The 23,057-nt window shown below is 35.7% G+C and overlaps 1 protein-coding gene across 1 annotated transcript; it reads left to right on the forward strand.

Moving 5' to 3' along the window:
- The first annotated feature begins 15,525 nt into the window (after positions 1-15,525).
- On the forward strand, positions 15,526-16,404 carry LOC131597568 (B3 domain-containing protein At5g24050-like). The gene has a single exon (XM_058870259.1). The coding sequence runs from the start codon at positions 15,526-15,528 to the stop codon at positions 16,402-16,404; it is 879 nt and encodes a 292-aa protein (XP_058726242.1).
- The last annotated feature ends 6,653 nt before the right edge of the window (positions 16,405-23,057 follow it).

Raw genomic sequence — 23,057 nt, forward strand, 5'->3', positions numbered from 1 at the left:
TTGTATACATCCAAACAAGGATCATTACGAAGTTAACGTTCTTTTTCCAAAACATCTTTTGAAAGATAAAAACACTTTGTATACATCCGCACAAGGATCATTACAAATTCAATTTACAAAGGTATTTCAAATCACATGCAAGTATTTCAGAGCAATTGAAAACAAGTGAGCTAAGCAAATTAAGAGCCCATGGATAACAATGGATACAAAGGGTGCTAACACCTTCCCTTTGTATAACCTACCCCCTTACCCAGAATTTCTTAAAGGTCTTTTTTCTGTGTCTTTTATAAACCTTTCCTTAATTGGACAAAATAAAAGGTCGGTGGCGACTCTCTGAATTTTCAAAAAAAATGCGAAAGCAGAAACAATAAAAAGACACAGTTCACGTATCTCTCCGCGAGAGGTATGGCCGGAAACGGAGGTCCACAGTCGCCGTCCTCAACAATCATTAAAGACTGAAAGTCCATTACCTACTGGCATCCTCAAATCAATGAGAATCTGCAGAATTCTTTGAAAGTCAATGCTTGTTTGGTCCCTTTGAAGTCAATACTTGCTTGATCCATTAAGTCCAGTTCCTGGTGACTTTCTCTCGGAGAACCAATGCCTGTTTGATACTCTGGTCAATGCTCGTTTGGTATTCTAATCACTGCTTGCCTGTCAACTCATTGAATCCATTGCTTGTTTGGAAAGTTTCAAAGCTCAGTTGTGTGACAATCTGTTAGCTATTGTATTTGCCTATTATGGGTGAGCATTACTATCCTCTTCCATGTGAGGAAACCTCGAAGACGTCATGCTATATCCTGGGGCATTTTCATTTGTTTGTCTCGCAGGTACATCCTTGCAAGTGGATCGTATCAGCGTATTGATGGATCTAGCCAAGTGAGAGATCCTCATTCCCCAGCTGAGTGCATCCGGATGAGGTTTTCTTTGTTCCAAGATTCTCATCTCCTCATCAAAGCACATCTCAATGCAATCTCCGTGCTTCAGAAGCCTTATTCCCCAGTGGAATGTCTTCTCCCCAATTGAATCATGATTGAATGGTATTTGATTCCCCAACAAGCTCTTAGTGAGGTTCCTTGCTCGAGTTCCTCACCTTCCCCAATAGAGTGTCTCTCTCTCCAACAGATTGACCTGTTTTCCTCAAGAGAGTCATCTTATTCCCTAGTGGAATTGTCTTAACAAGAGGTTCTTATGCCAAGTTCCTTATCCCCCAGCGTATTTCTTATCTCCTCAGTAGATCTTATGCAGAAGTATTCATCTTCCCCACTGAGTCTCCGCTCAACAGAGTTTCACTTGCATCCTTAGCATAATCTGTGTACGTCAAGGATCTCTCCAGCAGAATGCGTCCTACACAAGCAAGTTGGTCACTCCCCATCAGAGTTGTCTCCATGACTTGCATTTATCTTCACATTCCCAGAGTGTCGAGAATTTTCTTCTCCAATGAAGTTTCCAGGGTATTCCCCAAGCAATTAATTGAGATGTTCTTATTCCCATGTGGGATTTATTTCCCCATCCAGAGCTCGCGTCTAGATTTGATCATCTCCAGTAGATTTCTGATCCATCTTTGCTAGCTCGCAGTTGTGACCCTTGGTCACTCATCTTGTCCTCCCCGCAAAGTTCCATACTCTCTCCAGGACTTCTTCAGCAATTCAGTGCTCCTCCGTTGTCTCCCTAAGCAGCATCCTAATCATGCATCATCCGCATTGCATTCTCTAAGCATGTAGCGTCTTCCTTCTCGAGAACGTTATTCCATAAACATTCATACATGAATCATGCATATATCATATCATATTTGTTTCTTTCTGCAGGAAAGTTATCCAGATTCAAATGCTCCCTAGAGAGCTATATTTGCCTAGTCATTACAGGCGCTTATCCTGATGTTTTGAATCAGAAGAGGATTGTTCTAATTATTTTCTGACGCAGCTCAAATTAGTTCAAAGACATTCCTATTCCCGATGCCCCCAGATCGGTGGAAGATATTTGTTCCTATCCTGATATCCAGCTCAGTTGAAGGAACCACCTCCGGATCTCTATCGATATTCCGAAGGAGCAAGCCCTCTGATACATCAGATCAGTTGGAAATATCTACTCCCTGACGATTTAGTTCGTTCAGAAGAAGAAACTCGTTTGCCCAGTCCTAATGCCTAACCATCAGTTGAAGACGCTTTCTTTTCCCGGCGCACACAGTTCGGAAGAGATATCCGTTCCTATTCCTGATAAATCAGACTTTCAGTTGAGGGAACCGCCTCCAGATCTTGTCGATCTTACGAAGGAGCAATCCACTGATGCCCAGATCAGATGGAGATATCTTCCTGATTGACTCTGTCATTCAGATGAGGATTGTTCTACTTATTTTCTAGCATCGAGCCTAGATCAGTTAAAGACTTCCTTTCCCGGCGTACACAGTTCGGAAGAGATATTGTTCCTGTCCTGATAAATCAGACTTTCAGTTGAGGGAACCGCCTCCGGATCTTGTCGATCTTACGAAGGAGCAAGCCACTGATACCCAGATCAGTTGGAATATCTGCCTGATGATTTAATTGCATCAGATGGAGATGTCGCCTTGGTACCCAGACTAGAGATACCTACTACCCGTTGATGCCCAGATCAACCGGAATATCTCATTTCGATGCCCAGATCGACTTAGACATCTATCCCCGATTCCTGTTCGGAAGACATCTGCTACGTTTGATACCCAGATCATTCGAAGATGTTCCTTCTCTTGATGCCCAGATCAATTGAAGCTTTTTCCCCTGCTTGTGGGGTTTACCTGTTCCTTCTTATCGCAAGTTGGAGCTATTTAATTATCCAGGTCAACTGAAGTTTTTTCTCCCTGCTTGCGGGGTGGTACATTCCTTCTTTTTGCAAGATGGAATCTTCTATTGATCAAGAGTGCAAATTTTCGAGTTCATTCTGGTATTCAATCTCCTTCCACCTCAACGGTTCGAAACCTCTGTTTCTCACTCGTCAGGTTCAAGAAGTTTGAATAGGGGCAGCTGTTGCACCACAAAATTTGCCCTCTTTCTCTGTGCTATAAGTTATGAAAGGACGTTTATTTCGTCGATTAAAAGTCACGAAAAAGTATAAAGAGTTTCTTATGCATGATGTGTGCGATCGTTAATTCAACGGGGATTCATTGGATTTCATAGTGGGTTGTTCTTATGTGCTTCGATTTTTATCTTCATCAAAGGAGTTCTCAAAGCCTTATGGTTATGTTAAAGTCCTTTGTTGAGGGAGTACCTTTGCCAAAACATGATATATGACTTAAGAATTCATTACAATCGATGCATCCTCGCTCTTTCAGATTGTTTGGTTGTTTGAAGTGCAAGTTGCTTAGGGTTTAAATTGAAGACATGTTTTCATTAAGGTGAAGATGTGGATTAATTGGTAATTACTTGATGCTATGTGTTCAAATTGTTCAAGAGCATATGTTTGTTCATGATGGCAAGATTCAGCGCATACGAGGGATTTCTTAGAATTCAAGTTATAAGCATAAAAGACATATATCATTCATTCAAATTTCAAGGACACATTTTTCATTTGTCATTCAAACCATATCAAAGTTTCATTACAAAATTATCCAAATATATTACACCATTCAAATTCAAGAAGAGTCCACATTCATTACAAATATTTAAAAGCCCATTACAACAAAAAAACCCTGAACATCAACTCCAAAATGGGTCCCTTGCCTGCCAATAAACATCCATGCACGTCACAAAACTTCTTCACCATTGACTCTCATTAATAAACCGCCCTGCATAGGAAAAGAACTGGACCGGTATTACAAATAAAACCAATATCAGAATTTACCTGCAAGAGTTCTAAACCAGAATTGACTTGAAGAGAACTATAAACCAAACCCAGCCGCAAAAGAAAACGATATATCAAAACCGGTACAAGATTCGGCTGCTGCGAATAAAACCGAACCACCGGTTCGAACAAAATCTAACCATTAGCAAGAAGAGGGATGACAAATGGTAACAAAAGAATGAGAGGGAGTGATAACGGAAAAGCTAACAAAAAACCAGAAGAAAAAGAAATGATAACCGAATTCTCACCTGGATCATCTCTTCACCTCTTCAATCACGTTCTCTTCTCCAACAACTTCATTCATCCATTACCATAACCTTTAATCTTCACCGCCTATAATCTTCATTTTTCACCACAAAATCAAGGAGAACAAAAGAAACTGAAAAAACTCATAATCGAGAAAGAGAGAACATAACCGAATCGTAACAAACTTTTTCTCTCACCATTGAATCTTCATCTTCCTCTCATCATCTTCATCGCTTCTTCAACCTTTTCCAAGAACCTTCATCGATTCAAGACCTCCATCAATCTCTTCAATTCAATCCTCATAATCTTCTCCGCATAGCAGCAACGTGACTGAATGAACACCATTATCACAGTTCGTTCTTCACCTGAATAATCACCGTTCAACTCTTCATAACAACACAACACAGAAAAACCTCTTCAATTTTCTCACAATCGCTGTTCATCTTCAATCTTCACCAAGCTTCACAACATCAATCAACGTCCGCCTTCAACAATGAAAACCTAAACCGATTTAATAACTGTGAGTCAATAACAAATCGAACCTGCAAAATCAGAAGCAACACCTTCATCATCATCGCAACATTCCAAAACGGGAAAGATACGCAGAAACAGAAGGGATCAGAAGAGGAGGGGAAGATCAAACGTAAGGTCGAAGAGCTTACCGGATCCGCAACTGAACCAATTGTCTTCTCCATAGAATTGACGAAGCGTCGTACATTCTCCGATTTGTGTTTGGCTGCGAATCCAAGTTTTGATGGGGGAAATTAGAGGAATAAGGGAGTTTGATGTTTACGGTTGTCTCATGGTGGCCGGGCGATAGCGATCGGACGGAGGGAGTAGTTATACGGTGAGATTTTGACCGGAGTAAGGCCGAGAGGAACACCGGCGCCGTCGTGCTCGCGTAAAGAGAAGAAGCTTCTGAATTCAAGAACTCCATGGTCCCACTTCTAACCCTAATTCCCCATTTAATTTCTTCTTTGTATCAGCCTGAGCTTTAATGTGATTAATTGGACTTAATTCGTGTTAATTAGGACTAAATGTACATAAATAGTTTTTAGCATTGATTAGAATAAATCTGATTTAATTACTGCTAATTGAAATCATTTGTTTTTTTAGATTAATACAAATATTAATAAAATCCGAATGCTTGAACAATCTCCATGGGCCTCCCACATGAAATCCATCGCTGCACCCCCTCATGAGCCCAACACCATGTTTTTTTGCAGAAAACCTTGAACAAAAAAATGTTTGGGCCACCAGCCTGGGCCCTGCGCCCTATTTTCTGTTTACACCATATTTCCAGCATTTAAACTCCCTGTGTACATGATTTTATATTTTAGACTTAGTTTTTTTTCACTAGTTTATTTTCTATCTCCTTTAGTATGATAAACCATTGACATTTTTGTTAGATTTTAACATGATAATAGAATATAAAATCATTGAGTTTTGTTAATTTTTGGTTGATAAAAATAATAAAAACATGTAATATCTTTTTTTTGTTAGAATTTAAATATTTTGTTACATAGTATAGTTCTAATTCCTTGATAAAATACCATGAAAAAGGTTATGTTTGATTAGTTTTCTCGCATTGATAAAAAGAGATAATGAAAAACATGTAATCTTTTGCTTGTTAGACTTTAATTGTTTTGTACATAGTTTTATTCTATTACTATTGAGATAAAAATGCCATGAAAAAAAACAAGTTGATCTTGTTAGATTTTATTTTAGAATTTACTTAGAATTTAATTTCTATTATTTTCTATGGCGGATGTGCGCTTCCTTGTTATTATTGATTCAGTTGTTGAGATGTGCGAGGTACTTCGAGAGAGCCTTCGATTGCTTCGTGTTCCACTTTATTTGAGGGACACGAATTCGCTTCCAGTACGATTGATTTGAGTCGTGTTTCACTTTATTTGTGGGACACGAACTTATTCCCGATGCGATACACCTGATCTCTCATTCATTGAGATGTATATTCCTGTACTATCTGGATTGTATTTCTTGCAAGTTACTTGTGTGGTTGTGTTTGATACGCACCACATGGTGGTTGTGATTTATTTTCACACCGCCTCGCTTTGACGCTTATGCTGGACTCCTGGCTTTGCTGGATGTTAGATTACGCGAAGTTTCTTAGTTCTGCTTGCGTTGCTAGCTCACTGCGGATTTGTTATCCGTTCGGTATTGTCTCCTTGTCCCTTTTACTCTTTCTCGCACCATATCTTGCCATGAGAAGCAGCGTAGGCATGCAGCATCATATTTGCCATGAGAAGTAGGACCTAGGCATGCATCTGGCCAAGCCCTCAAAAGAGGCTCTGTTTTTGTTGGTGTGTTTACATTTGTGCTTTGCGGCAGGGAGTCACGGTGTAATAAGTCCTATATGGCACTCCGTTAAGTCCTCATGGAAGGCATGCGGAAAGGGTTAGAAATCAACCCCCGCCTAGTCTCGTCGAGTCTGTTCAGTATGCGCACGCTACGTGTGGCTCGCTTCTGAACCTGCACAAGATCTTGTTATTGATTATGTCAGGAAAAGGGTTCATGTAGTCGGACCCCCGCCTTTCCTATAGCTCACGTCGCTCGACGTTGATGCTCGGTGTACTCACGCACCGTTTTCCTTTACGATCCGTGACAGCTTGGTTGCTGAGAGGGATCCGCTCCTCTTGTCTATGGCCCGATCATTTTCGCGAGGTCTAATGCTTGGTTGACTTGGGTTGAGCTGCTCCCCCTGGCTATGGCGGGACCGCTTTTCTACTACTTGGTCAGTGCAAGTAGTTTGTTTGCTTTACGAGCGGAGCTCGTTTGTGTGCCATTGTTGTGCATTTGTTTGATCACTACTTCGGTAGTTGGTTTGATTATCGAGCGGAGCTCGATCATAGGCCATATGTTTGTGATGCTTGTTCACTATCTTCTTATCTGCTATGCATGTTAGCATGATATCTTTGTGATGCTTGTTCACTATCTTCTTATCTGCTATGCCTGTTAGCACGATATTTTGTGATGCTTGTTCACTATCTTTGTATCTGCGATGCCTGTTCGTATGATATCTTTGTGATGCTTGTTCACACACTTGCACATGTATGCCTGTTACATGTTGTTTGTGATGCCTATTCGCATTTTTGTTCGTGATACTTGTTCACATTTGACTTGTATGCCTGTTACATGTTTGTCATGCATGTATGCCTGTTACGTGTATGTCACTTATCTGCTATGCCTGTTAGTATGATATCACTTGTGATGCCTGTTCACATACTCACATTCGTGTATGCCTGTTACATATTTGTTTTTTGTTTGCGATTCCTGTTCGCATGTTCTTATTTGTGATGCCTGTTCACATGCCATGTTTGCTAGGATCTTTGTGACGCTCCTTGTTTGCATGCTCCCTTAGGGTGCTCGGTTCCGTTTCTCTAGGAGACGTGAATCGAGATAGAAACAGAAACTTTTGGGTCGAACTACGGCGCTCTGATTTCTCCATTGCACATTAGAGGTACGTAGGCACAGGGTACGAACACCCTAGCGAGCGGACTTTTCTCTTTTCTTTATTTTGTTCGAACTTTTCTTTTTTTGTTGTTGTTTTGTTCGACTTTTTCCTTTAATCTTGTTTGCCTACTATTTGCATGTTTCTTGTTATCTTGTATATCCTTCTATTGCATGTTTCCTGTAGCACATTGCATGACACACACACACCTTAGATTAGAAATTAGCAAAAGTGGATACTGTGGAGTACCACAGGCGTGAGGGGTGCTAGTACCTTCCCCTTGCGCAACTGACTCCCTTACCTGTTTTCTGAGACCTGTGCTTGTTTGTTTGGTTTTCTTCGATATTTTCCATTCCTTATTGAAGGATAAATAGATGTTCGATGGCGACTTCATTGTTTTGTTTCGATGAATTTTCCAGTTGCATCAGCACCCCTCCCATCATCGTGAGCGCGTGATGCGCCCTCCTCGGCGCGATACGCCCTCTGCGAGTTCTGCAGAAAATTAGGTGATTTCATGCATAAACCAGTCCCAACCTTTTGTTCTAAAACTTGTTTTTATCATTATTTTTATGAGATTTAAAGCCTATTAATCTAATTCTAACATGGCTAAACCCTCCTAAATACTAATTAACAATCATCGATCACAAGTCAAATCATCTTTCTCAAGCCTTGAACCTCCATCTCATCAACAATGGTAGATTTTCACAATTAACATGTTATTCATTCATCCATACACAAATCATCATCCAATAGCATATTTTAACATCAATCATTATCATAGATCATCACAATCATCAAATTCATCAAGAACACCCAAACCCCAACATAAAATTATACATCTCTTAAATCAAATATAATAACAATGATAACCCCCTTACCTTAGATTGTTCATTGGTTTGCTTATCTTCAAATTCCTACGGTTGAATTTCTCTCCTCTTCTTGTTCTAGTTATCTCTTCCTTCACGGTCTCTAACTTTTCATGATCGTACTGAATGAGACTCTTTTCTCTTTTTCCCTAGTTTAACTCTTGTCTCTAACTTATTCCTTCACATGACCACCATGCCTTTATTGTCTCTATTTTAATATTATTCTACTTATTTAATTATTCTATTATTCTTCTAACTAAATAATCCCCACTTAATTAAAATAATTATTCTAAATACCAAATAACCACTTAATCATCATAAAATCATCCAAGCATCAACATCACAATATTCCTAAGCATCATATTATTCGACAACAATTCACAATTACTCGATTTGACTCAATTAAATAAATAATTCAAAAATTTGGGGTGTTACACTAATAAATACAAGGGAAATAGTTCCACATTGATAGTTTTACTCACATTGAAAGTCCTTATAAAGAGTTGAGAACATTGACTCAACAAAAGGACAAAAGAGTATAAAGTGCAACTTAGACTAGTGTGGTGGTCTCAAGTATTATGCCACTTGCCTCATCCATACAAACCCTCGCCGATGTTTCCACCGGCTGCGGTACCGGGTCTGAATGTGTGGGGGTAGAGGTTCAAGTGGCGGTTTGTAGGAGGCAGTTGAGCACTTACGCATCGGAGCAATTGGGTTATTCAGGGCAATAATGAGGCGGCCACTACGGCACTTCGGCCTTTGGCTGCCATGCCACGACTTGATTTTAATTATTGCTCATGATTTTTTGTCATTTTTGATAATTTGAATTTCAAATTCAAAATTGCAACACTTCATGAAATTCTGCATAAGGCAACTATAGGCGAACCATTTCAAACTTATGATTTAAAGGTGTTGTTTCATCAAGAGTTACAAACTTGTGAAACAGCACATGCATGGCCCATAAATATATTATTCAAAATTTGAAAATTATACAATCAAATATACATCCTATTTATTATCCCAGACCTTGTTCCCTACACTCGAGTTCTTCACTAGTCTTGTGCAGACTCGATTAAAAGGCTGAATTATCTTGGGTATTCTTGCGTTCCAACTATAATACTTCAAAGAGAGTTCCTGAAATACTTTTAAGGAAAGTGACTTCATTCACGATTTGGACCATGATCTATTTAATCTTACCGAAATTTCTAACAGTCTTAAAAGTATTATGATAATGGCTTCGGAGGCTGCAGTTTCAAGCATCAAAGTTATGAACCATTACCTTGTTAAGTTGATCGCTTTGATGGAACCAACTACACCCGATGGCAAGATAATATGATATTCCTACTAACTACCCCGAAGTTTCACTATGTCTTAAATCCTGACTTAACACTAATTACTGAACCAACTGAGTATGAATCTGAAGAACTCAAGAAGGAGCGCAAAAATGTAAGGAAGAAGAATTGCTGTGTCGTGGACATATTGTGAATACTTTGTCTAATCGTCTCTACGACCTCTAAATATACGAATACTTCATCTATAACAGAAATTTGGAAAGCACTCGATTTTAAATTCAAAGTCAGAGAGGAAGGTACAAAGAAGTTTTTAATTTCTAAATATTTTGATTTTAAATTTATGGCTCCAAGATCATTCTCCCCCAAGTACATGAGTTACAAGTCCTCATGAATAAAATAAAAATTATGAAAATAGACATTCCTGAGACCTGTCAAGTTGGTGCAATCATTGCAAAATTACCACCTTAGTGGAAAGGATATAGAAAGAAATTGTTGCACAGTTCTGAGGACTTCTCTCTGAAAAAAATCCAAAAAAATCTCTGGATCGAGGAGGAATCGAAGGAAAGGGAGAAATCAGGGTCCGCTGAATTTTCCAAGACCAATATTAATGTCGCTAAAGGGAAAAGGAAATGTGGTGACATGGAGAATTATCTCGGCCCAAAGAAGGAACATAACAAGTTCAAGCATTCTGGCGGTCCTAAAGATCCAAAAAGAGGATGTTATGTGTGCGGTAATCCTGGGCACTATGCTCGAGATTGCATGCACAACAATAATAAAAATGAGATCAATATAGTTCATGTAGATAATAACATAATCACTACAATGATCGAAATAATGGAAATCAAAGGAAAAGTCCAAGATCGGTGGTATGATACATGTGGTACCGTGCATGTCTGTTATGACAAGGTTGTCTTCAAAACCTATGAAGAGGCAAATGATGAAAATGAAGTACAAATAGGAAATGAGTACGATCTAAAGTTGTTGGACAGGATCAAATGACACCAAAGTGTCGAATTTAGTAACATGGCACCTCTGGTAACTCTTTATCCCATATTTGTAAAATGAAATTCACCTTTGAATTGAAATATATTATGATATAGATCATGTCTATAAATTTAAACATCAATAAAAAATCATTTGATATGTCAACGAGAAGCACAAAAGCGAACGTCTTACAAAACTTCAACAAAACCGTTAATTTTGATCATTTTGTTTAACATGTCAAATAATTTTCGATTGATGTTAAATTTTATGGACATGATCTATATGATCTATATCAAAAGTGTCATGTTGCTAAGTTTCACACCTTGATGTCATTTGATCATTGAGATAGGAGTACTAGGGGTACTCCAACTCATTTACAAGAAAATCAGTACCAATTAGAGTTACATCTATTTTGTCTAAAGCATTGGATTGGATTTTTAAACCATTCATAAAAGTTACACTCAATTCTATCTTTTGCACCTATATCTATCCACCACGAAGAAAACCATATTTCCTTGAAGAAAATTTTGGCAAGATCCCTTACGGCATTATTGAATGTTAAGAATCTCACATTGGACAATATATGGCCTGAACATGTCCTTATAAGCGGGGGCAATCCTCACCCTACAAGCCGGTTTTGTAGGGTTGAGTTAGGTCCAACCACATTTATTAACATGGTATCAAGATCCTCGTTTAAGATTCGGTGGGCCACCTTCTATGGTTTCCGTTATCGGGCCACCCACCGTTTAGAGTCCCACGTCAGACAATATATGGCCTGAACATGTCCTTATAAGTGGGGGATATCCTCACCCTACAGGTCAGTTTTGTAGGGTTGAGTTAGGCCAACCACACTTCTTAACATTGAATACTATGTTGTTCTATTTTTTCCAAATATACCAGCATGCAGTCAACCAAATCACACGAGCCTTACTACTTGTTATATTCCTTTTCATTGCTACAACAACCTACATTGACTGACTGCAACAGTTAACCTCATTTGGAGAATCAACATTTCTGCCATTCTATCTTCACGAAAGGGCACAGTAACATTATATGGTCTAAGTCTTCTTCATGATCCATACTAAACACATATTTTCTATCACCTTTACATATCATGAACCATGCCCCTTTTAAAACTTCTTGCAACTCATTTATTTCAGCTATGACCACCATTCCCACTCTCTTTGATCTACACAGTTTCAAATGCCAAACATCACCAATCCAATCCCTTGTATCACTCACACAAGCACCTTTATTTGATCTATCTTGAAAGTTGTTTCCTCTGTGTGTGTTTTAATTTTTTTTTAAATAGAATATTGTATGGATATTTTCAAAGAATTTCAATTAAAATTTATCTAACTAGATTTTAAATAAATATAAATTTATTTAATAATCTAGTACTTTGATCTGAATCTTCATTCATTTAAATAATAATAATAATGATTCTAATAATAATAATAATAATAATAATAATAATAAATTGAAATTTAATTGATTAAATTTAATTTTTATTATAATTAATAATAACACTTTTTAATTACATAGTAATAATTAAATTATTTATATTTTTAAGAAATTAAAGAATGTGTAAGTCAATGATTTAAAAATAGGACCAGTCATCAAATCGATGCGGATATTAGGTCATTAGTTCATTGTGTTAAGATTGATTAAAAATGTACATGTTGATACTCTTTATGGTGAAGTATGATTTTCGATAAAGGCAATGAAAGTTAATGTATTGTTTTCAATCAAGGTGGAGATTTTTGGGGTTTGGTTAAAATATATATGTTGAAGAAGTCCCACATCGCTTATTTTTGTGAAGAAAGAGGGGATCCAAGGCTATATAAAGAATTAAAAGTTCTTTGTTACAAAATGCACCAGTCAAAAGCACTTTAAGCTTGTAATTGACTTTCTTTGTTCTCTTATGCTCCTGTATTAGAGTGTTGTAAGATGTAGTTAAATATTTGTTTTGGAGGGTGTGGGTGTACTGGGGGCCTGGGGTATTTGAGGTTATATATGTGTTGTAACAAATTTTACATAATGTTATTCTCTGGTAGTCTATTGACAAGGGTCGTGGTTTTTTCTCCATTTTTTGGAGTTTCCACGTTATGTTTTGTGTTATGATTGTGTTCCTCTTTTTTCTTTATATTTGTTATTTACTCAAGAACTGGTATCAGAGCTTTTGGTTCGATCTGGGGAAAGGAGTTCTTAGTATGCTCTGTGGTTGCAATTTTGTCTGATCTTCCACATTAGAAAAGAAAGGTGGTGTTGTGAAAGAGTTGTTGAGCTGCAGTCATAAGTTCCAAAAATTGATAGAAAAATTATTTTTTGACTTGTGGAAAATTCAAGTCAAAGATGTGTTGTTACAATAAAGATTACACAAGATGCAAAATTATGTCGGTGGTTGAAGAGCTTCCTGCCAACAAGAAAGTTAAACCATAAGTTTCAAACCTGGTTTTCGGCATATGAAAATTGTTTGAGTGGTTTAGCTTCAAGTGAAATTTATTTTTTCCGATAAAGTATATTATTCTCGGTGATGATAATGTGAAATTCTTGAAGTGGTTTAGCTTCAAGTGTAATATATTCTTCATGAGAGAGTATGATAGTTTTTAAAACTATAATTGTCGGTTAAGAGAATGTGAAAATTCTTAGAGTGATATAGCTTTAAGTGACTATAATCTTTATGGTAGAATATGATTGTTGATGATGATAATGAAAAGTTGTATTATTTTTAATCAAAATGGAGATTGTTAAGATTGATTAAAAATATATATATGTTGATACTCTTTATGGTGGAGTATGATTGTCGGTAAAGATAATGAAAGTTAATGTATTATTTTCAATCAAGGTGGAGATTGTTGGGGTTTTGTTGAAGATATATATGTTGAAGAAGTTCCACATCGCTTGTTTTTGTGAAGGAAGAGGGAGTCGAAGGCTATATAAAGGATTAAAAGTTCTTCGTTACAAAATGCACCAGTCAAAAGCACTTTAAGCTTGTATTTGAATTTCGTTGTTCTCTTATGCTCTTGTATTATAGTGTTGTGAAATGTAGTTAAATATTTGTTTTGAAGGATTTGCGTGTACTAGGGGTCTGGGGTATTTGAGGGTATATTATGTTTTGTAATAATTTTCACATAGTGTTATTTTCTGGTTCTCTATTGAGAACGGTCGTGGTTTTTTCTCCGATTTTTGGAGTCTCCACGTTATATTTTGTGTTGTGATTGTGTTCCTCTTTTTTCTCTATGTTGGTTATTTTTCCAACACATTAGGCAAACCACTGAATAATTGATCAAACCGCATGACTAAATTGAATTACTGAATAATTAGATTGAGTAAACCGGTCTTTATAAAAAATTATATAGTTATTAAACTAATTGAATCAGCAGAATTTGTCTCTAAAAGAATCACGACATCTACAAAATTTCTAAATATTATAATTTTACAAGTTCATTTTTTAAATTCAAATTGTAAACTTAGTCATCACACACAATAAAATAGTCAAAAAAAATTCAAATAAATTTTGAACAAAATCTAATTGTAGCGTAAAGAGACTAACAAAATAATTGGTGTCTAGTAAATTAAATCCAATGAGATAAAGTTGATCCAAATAAGATTGGGTTAAATAAGTTTGATCCCTATAAATATTGCAGTTTTCATTTTTAGTCCCTCCCTGCCTTTAGGCAACGATTACGATTTTTATAAAAAAAAATCGTTGCCAAAACCAGCTAAAACCGTTGCCAAGTGAGATATCTATTATTGGTCCCTCACATAATTTTTAAAAATGATATCAAAATGATATCGTTTTGTCGGAGGAAAATAAAAACAAGCATGTAACCTGTAGGTTTTTAAAGTTATCGGTTCGCCGATTTTTTTACAAGTTTTTGCTGGTTCTGACCAATTTTTACTGATTCAATAGTTTACTCGTCCAACAATCAGATCATACTAGTGACCTTTAAATTCCTGATTCGATCGATTTGACCATGGGTCTAGTTCGAGTTTCAAAACAATAAGTATTGTAACTAACTTTGGAATCAAATCTTATATTGAATGAATCTAATCCATATTTTTTTGTAACAAATTTAAAATCAACCCTAAATTGATTTTTTTTAAATTTGAACATAACAAATTAAATTTTGCTATAAAAAAAACTAAGTCTACCAACAAAATCTCGAATTAAATCTTATATTGGATTAATATAATCCATATTTTTCGTTAACAATTTTAGTGAATGTTGTTTATAAGATAACAAATTTGAAATCCAACCCTAAATTAATTTATTGTTTCAAATTTGAATATAACAAATTAAATTTTAGATAACTCACTCAATGAAAAAAATCTCATTCAATATTATATAAAAGTAAGTATTTCGGCCTGATTTGATAAAATTATGTAACTAATTTATGAATGAAATCTTTATATTAAATTTTTAATACCATTTAAAACCATATATAAGATTTTCACGGAACATATCAAAATCTTCTTCAAACAAATTTTAATTTTCTATAAATATAGCACAATACTATTCCTTCAAATTCACATTTAAATCTCAATTGTATGTGGCAATACTATTCTCTCCTATTTTATCACTCTCCGATCTTTTATTTTTTTTAATTAATTAATATTTTCTTCTAAACTACTCTTTCTTTGATGTTATTTCAGTGAACTACTCTACAAGCAAACCTCCAAGGTACTTCATTCACTTTCATGTTTTTTTCAATACTAATTTTATTTCAACTACTAGTTAATTTTTCTATATAATAAATTATCTGTTACTTATAAATTCTTCTTGAATATTTTCTCTTATATATTTTTTTTTAATTTTAGTTAGCGTTTAATTATATTGTTGCAAAATATGGAAGCTATAATGGACAAGAAGCGTAAAAGCGAGATCAATGCATTGTTGCAAAATATGGAAGATGTGAAGAAAACCGAGTTAAAAAATATAACCCATATGACTATGTTTATATCTCAACTCACTCCACAATATTATACGGAAAACGAATTAGCAGAGATAGAGAAATCGAGGCAAAGTTTGTGTTTAGAAAAAAGCTTACAGCCTATTTTACCAAATTCGGTTGAAGGAGAAAAAGTGGACATCGAAACAAGTCTACAGTCAAGTGATGAATGTATCATATCTTGTGAAGAAAGAAGGGTGAAATCAAATATTTTAAAGAAAAGAGCACTACAAGAGCAGGCTCCAGAAACTCAACCATTGCCTCCACCAGAATTGCCTATTCGTCTCAAAAACCTCATTAATGTCTTAGACGGCAACAATATCAAATATATTATGTCTAAGACATTGTCTCAATCAGATCTCAACAAAAACCTCAAACGTCTTTCAATGCCACTTACACAAATTAAATCTGATTTTCTCACTGACAAAGAGAAGAAAATATTAAATACAAGGGATCAAAAACATAGACCAGTTGGTCTAGAAGTGGTTGTGTTGGATCATAATTTTAAAAAGTTTACAATGTCTTTGAGGAAGTGGGATATGACGTCTACTAGTGTTTACAATATTAATCAAGATTGGACCCTTGTTTTGAAAGAAAATGAATTTAAAGAGAAACAAGTATTCAATATTTGGTCATTTAGGGTTAAAGACAAGTTGCACCTTCTACTCGATAATCATATCGAGCAAGAAATTGAAGAAAATGGAGAGCTGAATAATGTAGTTGTGAATCCGAACAATGAAGGAATAATCGAGGAGACAAATGGTGAAGATGGCTAATCCGGTAATAATATGGTCACAATTAGGGTATTAGTTTTATGTTTCTTTTTCTTTACAACATTGGTCGTTATAATTGTTTTTTTAACGAGGAAGAACACTATTATTGTTTCTTTGATGATATTATATAAATTTTATATATTTCATAATGAGTATTTTCATGTTGGACACATGCATCTTTGGGAAAGTGTTCTTGTGGTATTTGTTTAATGTACAAAAATTGAATAACAATATTAAATTTATTGATTTCCTAATACAATATTCGTTTTAAATTTTGAATTTCATTAAACAAAATATATTTTTTCATCTACAAAATGGTTCATGTTAAAATATGAAGAGGAGATAGCAATTGATGTTTCCATAAAAGATATGAGAATGTGAAATACAAAAGAAATATTTAATTAACTAATAATGGATTATCAATTAATATCGATATAAATTATGATATATTATTATTACTATTATTTATAAAAAAATTGTCTGATTGATTATTATTTTATGATATAAATTATAATATTAAAATGAAACTTGATGAATTTTTTTTGTTGTTGATATATTGATTTCAGTTAAAATATTTATTTATATTTCCATTACTTTTAATTGTACCATTTTTTATTATTGTAATTTTAGTTTTACGCTATTTAAGTTTATATATATTTGATCTACATTGAAATGAAACTCTACAATACATGTGTATACATTGCATACTTTTTATTTGTTGCTATTAGTGTGTTCTGAAACAATAGTGTTTTGTGTGGTATCAAGGAATCATGTTTTTTTTTCTATACAGTCTTCTTAAATTGTGAATTGTTTTCATTTTATTTTTACTATGTAGGGTTTTATTGTCTTGATGAATTTTACTATGTAGTGTTGTTTTACTCTTTTATACCTGTAAAGTTTAACGGTAGGTTTTTTTTTTATTCCATATGTACTTCTTTTCTTATATTTAAATCTTCAACTTTTAATTTGTCACTGTAAAGGATTTTGTAGAAATTGAAAATGTTTTGCGGGGGTTTCTTGGTAACTATGATCTACTATAAGCGAATTGATGATTGTTAAAGTTTGTGTTTCTTTTAGTGTTGAACCTTTTGGGTGTATTGAATTAGAATTTAACAGAATTTTAAAAGATTTTGTATAATAAAATATATTGAAGTATTCAATCATAACTTTCATAAAATTTAAATAATCTCGTTTATTCGATTAAACTAATTATGATTTATTTTAGGACAATAAAATTCACCGATATTTAATTGAGATTTCTTATAGCTTATAAAAAGTTTCTTAGTATTCAAATTTAGGGTGGTGCCATAGGAACACTATTGGTGACGGATGAATGTACAACACATATGTTGTGGGTATCTTATGCTAGGATTCTAGTGGAAGTAGATATTATCCACAAGTTGATTGATGAAATTACTATCAAGGATCTTGAAGGAATAAAATTGAAGCAAGCCATCGAATACGAATGGAGACCCAAATTTAGTGAGAAATGTTAGAAGGTTGGTCATCAATGTGGCATGGGAGGCAAGTAGAAAATATGGAAACCAAAGGCCCAACAAGGTGAACTCATACATAAAATTGTAGCTATCACTTCTAAGGATGATAAGCCAAAGCAAACTATGGAAGAAGAGGAGCAGAACTGGACATTTGTCAACAAAGCTGCAAAGGATAGAGGTAAGCAGAAAATTATCTATTGATCGGTCACCATTTTTACTTGGTTTTCATCAATCATTCGGAAAAAATCTATCTTTTCGGTAACACAATATTTTATCTTTTATCGTTTTCCTTATATTGTTTCATTTTTCGCGTTTGGTTGTTTTACATTGCATTATTTTGAATTTCATGCCAATTAGTGTTTTTTATGCTTGGTTTGGTAGTGTTTGTGTTTCAGGTGCAGGTAAATAAGTCAGAGAAGCTGATGCAAAATCGAAGGTCATTCTGCTGAAGATAGAAATGGGATTTCTCACTAATAGAAGTCTGACACGGGTGCCATCGAATACAAATGGAGACACTGTTAGAACATAGTTTGGATCTATATCCTTGCAAAAGTTTTAATAATAACAAGTATGCACTCTAATTGCGTGAATTGTTTTTCAGAAGTTCTGAAGCACTCTAAGAAGAAAACAGAACTATAAAAGTGAGTTCTCACAAGCAGAAGGCTGCATTGAGAGAAGTTTACAAAAAGCAAGAAGTGCTGAAGATTGATAGAAGTTTACAAGAATAAGAAGTTCTGAAGAGAAGTTTATAAAAACAAGAAGTTCTAAAAGATTGAGAGAAGTATACAAGAACAAGAAGTTCTAAAACTATGACGCTTCACAAGCACCAAAGGTCAATGTCGCATTCTACTCTGATAAGAAGTTTCTGATTGCTCTCTCAAATGGAAGCAATGCTCTAATGATCAGAATAACAAGATACGTTATAATCTTTCATGCAAGATCATTCGGTAACGGGTGGAACATAATTATAACAGACATAATCTTTATTTTTGGAAAGAGCCTTAATTCACATTTTATCCTTCAAAAACCAGAAAAAGTGCCTCAACGGATAAAAAAGCTTCGCCCTATATAAAGAGGTCAATGTTGAAGAATTCGGTGGAACTCTTATGCACGCACAATTTCACTAAGAGCACTCATAATTTTTATAATCATTTTTACTCTTATTATTGTGCTATACTTTTGTGTATACATCACAGTTGTGATATTGCTTACTAGAAGCAACTTTGTTAACACACTAAAGAATTAATTTGTAATTGTTATTCCTTGAGAAAATCGGGTTTCTATTTGATCTCGAGAAGACGTTAACATTAGTCTTCGTGTGATTGTAATCAAAGTTTTGATTAGTGGATTAAGTCCTTGTAAGAGAGAGGTGAAATCACCTTGGTAGGGTGGACTGGAGTAGTTTGAGTTCAAACGAACCAGGATAACCAAACGTGTTATTTGCTTTATTTTTTAAATATCCCAATTCAAACCCCCCTTTGTTGTGTTTTTCGTTTCTTCAAACCCAAACTCTGTGAGAAATGTCAGAAGGTTGGCCATTAATGTGGCATGAGAGGCAAGCAAAAAATATGGAAACCAAAGGCCCAACAAGGTGAACTCATACATTAAATTGTAGCTATCACTCCTAAGGATGATAAGCCAAAGAAAAAAATGGAAGAAGAGGATAAGAACTAGACATTTGTCAACAAAGCTGCAAAGGATAGAGGTAAGAAGAAAATTGTCTATACTGATTCCTCTAGTAATGTACAATGTGACAATGGATTTGGGGTGCTAAAGATTATAAATGACACACTAGTAATCGTAGGGGTGGTTACATGATATTATCTTGGAACATTAGGGGGCTCCATAAGATAGGTACGCTGAGGGAGATTATCTCCCATCTCCTCGAGCTTAGACCTGATATATGCATCTGGATTGAGACACGAATTAAGAGTAATAAGGTTATTGCTATAAGAAATAAACTCAACTTACATGATTGATATATTGATAATTATATGAGCCATGAAAATGGAAAGATTTGGATTGTTTGGAATGATGCAAGGATTGATCTCAGGTACATTAGCAGTAGTCAATATTTACATTGTGGTGTCTATGACACAAATGGTGTGTTCAAATATTGGTTAACTGCAGTTTATGCACATAACCAATTGGACATAAGAAGGAGATTATGGAAGCACATTGAGAATATGCATAAGACACAACAAATTCCTTGGTGTGTGATTGGAGATTTCAACAATGTGATCACTAGACAAGATAAAATTGGAGGAATCTGGTCATTAAGGCAGAATATGAGGACCTCCAAAATATGATGAATACCACTGGCCAGTGTGAGATGGACAGCATTGGTAATTTATTCAATTGATCTAACAAACAGAGCAGAGGACCTGTCTATTATAAGATTGATAGGTTGTTGGCTAATGTCGAGTGGTTCCAAGAGAACAATGAGGTTACCCTGCATATCCTCCCACCCATTGCATCTGATCATGCCTTGTTGCATCCTCTCCTGTGAACAAATACATCCTTCAGTCAAATATACCCCTTAGATGGAAGGTTCCTAAGTTTACCAAATTCTCTGGGGATACTACAAAATCAACCATCCAACATGTTGCGAGATACTAAATAGAGGCAGGACAAATCGCTACAAATGAAAATCTTATGATTAAGTATTTTCCAAGTTGACTAACGAAAAATGAGTTCACTATGTTACCAGCCAATTATATACATGGTTGGGCACAACTGGAAAGGTTGTTCCATGAACAGTTTTACATGGGGAAAACTAAGGTTAGCTTGAAAGAGTTGGCAAACGTGAAGTAAAAATTCACTGAGCCAATAGATGATTATCTAAATAGGCAGCGATTGCTTAAGCCCAGATGTTTTACCCAGGATCCTGAACATGAACTGGTCAAAATGGCCACAGGCGGTTTGGATTATTCCATCAAGAAGAAACTAGACACCCAACACTTACAAGATATGGCACAGTATGCCGATAGGGTTCAACAGATAGAGCGCCTAAAAATAGAAAAGGCTAGAACAAATAAAAATGATAGAAAATAAATAATAGCCTACGTCGAATTTGAAAAAGGTGGGAAAAGTTGCTATGAACAGTTTTTCGATGTAGACGAGTGCGACTTAGACCTTGATGAACTTAATCACCTAAGGGAAAGAATCCGGTCGAACCGGATAAGGGAGATAGATTCCCCAAGAGAACATACACTTTTGACGTCACAAAATGTGACGGAATCTTTGATTTGTTAGTTAAAGATGGCCAAATGATAGTGCCTCTTGGTGCTAAAATACCCCATTTGGAACAAAGGAAAAAAAGGGGATTTTGTAAGTATCACAATTTTTTGGTCCATAAAACATCTCAATGTTTCCTTTTCAGGGATCTTGTTCAGAAAGCCATTACTGAAGGAAGGTAAAAGTTCGGTGACAAGTCGAAGGCTCAAATGAAGATAGATGTTGATCCTCTACAAATAGTCGATGCTCACTATGTTGAGCCATCTGATGTCAACATGTTGGAAAATGATGATGATTTCGACCAAGAAACTACCATGATCGAAGTTGAGGGAGTTGTGCAAGGAACTATTGTAGGTTCCGTCCAAATGATAAAGACTGAATAAGTCATTGATGGCTTCGTACGGGTTGACGAAGTGACCAAGGTTACGGAAGGCCTTATGAGGAAACTAATGATTTGGGCATTACTAAAGATGTTGCGGTTGATGTTAATATGGTCGAAGTCTCACAACTAGATGAGATAGAGGTATATGACGAAGCCAAGAAATAGGAGCAGTACAATCAAGTTGCTTTCTCTAAGAAGTCTGAGAGCTTGCATGATTTTCTTGTCAGATGCCAGAAAAAGAAGTCTGAAGACATGATGTGCCCAAGGTGGAGCGGCGTCTTTGACATAAAGGAGATTGGGAACATTGAAAATTATAGAAAGGTCAAAGAAAGAAGGAACTAGAGGAATTCGGACAACAGGTATACCTTTGACAAGAAGGGAGTGCCTAGGAAACAGAACCAATGAGGTCAAAGGATGCATGCGAACAATAACTCTTCTCTCATGATGACTACTAAATCCCCAACAAGTAAGTGGGTTAGGCTTGAACATATGTGGGATCAGGACCAGGTGAGGTGGAAGAATTTTGAAGATGGCAGAGGATCCTCTATGGAGTACATGTGATAATTTAAAATCAAAAAATAACAAACATATGGCTCTAACAACAACAATGGAAAGAACCCCATGTCCAGATCCCAATGGCGAAGAGACCAAAGGAGATGAAAGGATGAGAGAGAAGCCAAGGAGAATATGGATGCAGAGTCAAGAAGCAATATGCCAGTAGGGAGTGGGAAGGATGTGAAGAAAGAGAACGGAAGGATACAAAAGTTTTTTCAACAAGGAGAACTTTGAAAACAAAATCGAAGAGGCAAGCAATGAAGATGACCTGCTAACGGATAACTTTGACACTGAGTCGGAGCCGTCCTTGGATATCACATGCAATATGGTATCAGTTATACCTAGAGAGTACGACTAGATCACAAAGGTTAAAGAACCTGAAGAAAACATACATGCAGAAATGGCAAGGCACAAACCAGTGTTCTATTATGTCATGAATAATGGTTGCGTCGATAAGCATAATGCCTTCTTTGAAAGGCCAAGTGCAACCATGAAGGGCCACTTGAAGCCTCTTTTTATAAGAGGAAAATTGGAAAACATACCCATCAACAAGATATTAGTTGATGGAGGAGTTAGTGTAAACCTAATGCCGCATATACTGAAGAAGTTAGGAAAATCAAACCTCGACACAGAACCTCATAATATGGTTTTGTCAAACTATGAGGGAAAAGTGGGGAAAAATATGTGAGTAATCCAAGCTGACTTGGAAATTGGCACTATCACTAGACCAACCATGTTCATGGTGGGCGAGTCGAAGGCTAATTACAATTTACTGTTGGGCCGTGGGTGGATACATGTCATAGGTGCAGTACCATCCTCTATGCATCATAGGATCACCATTTGGTGCGAAGATGGCATCATAGAAAATATAGAGGCCGACCTGAGATACTTCATGGTGAAAGTAAATCTTGTCGAAAGGCACCACTTTGATAGGAACTTGGCAAGTATCGTACCTTGTGAACCTTCCAGCTTTGCATTTTCCCCTA

The sequence above is a fragment of the Vicia villosa genome, linkage group LG4 (assembly GCF_029867415.1).
Source record: "Vicia villosa cultivar HV-30 ecotype Madison, WI linkage group LG4, Vvil1.0, whole genome shotgun sequence".
Taxonomy (NCBI): Eukaryota; Viridiplantae; Streptophyta; class Magnoliopsida; order Fabales; family Fabaceae; genus Vicia; species Vicia villosa.

What these genes read in the sequence shown, in the direction of transcription:
- LOC131597568 (XM_058870259.1), top strand. Translation starts at nt 15,526, where the DNA reads ATGGAAGCTATAATGGACAAGAAGCGTAAAAGCGAGATCAATGCATTG.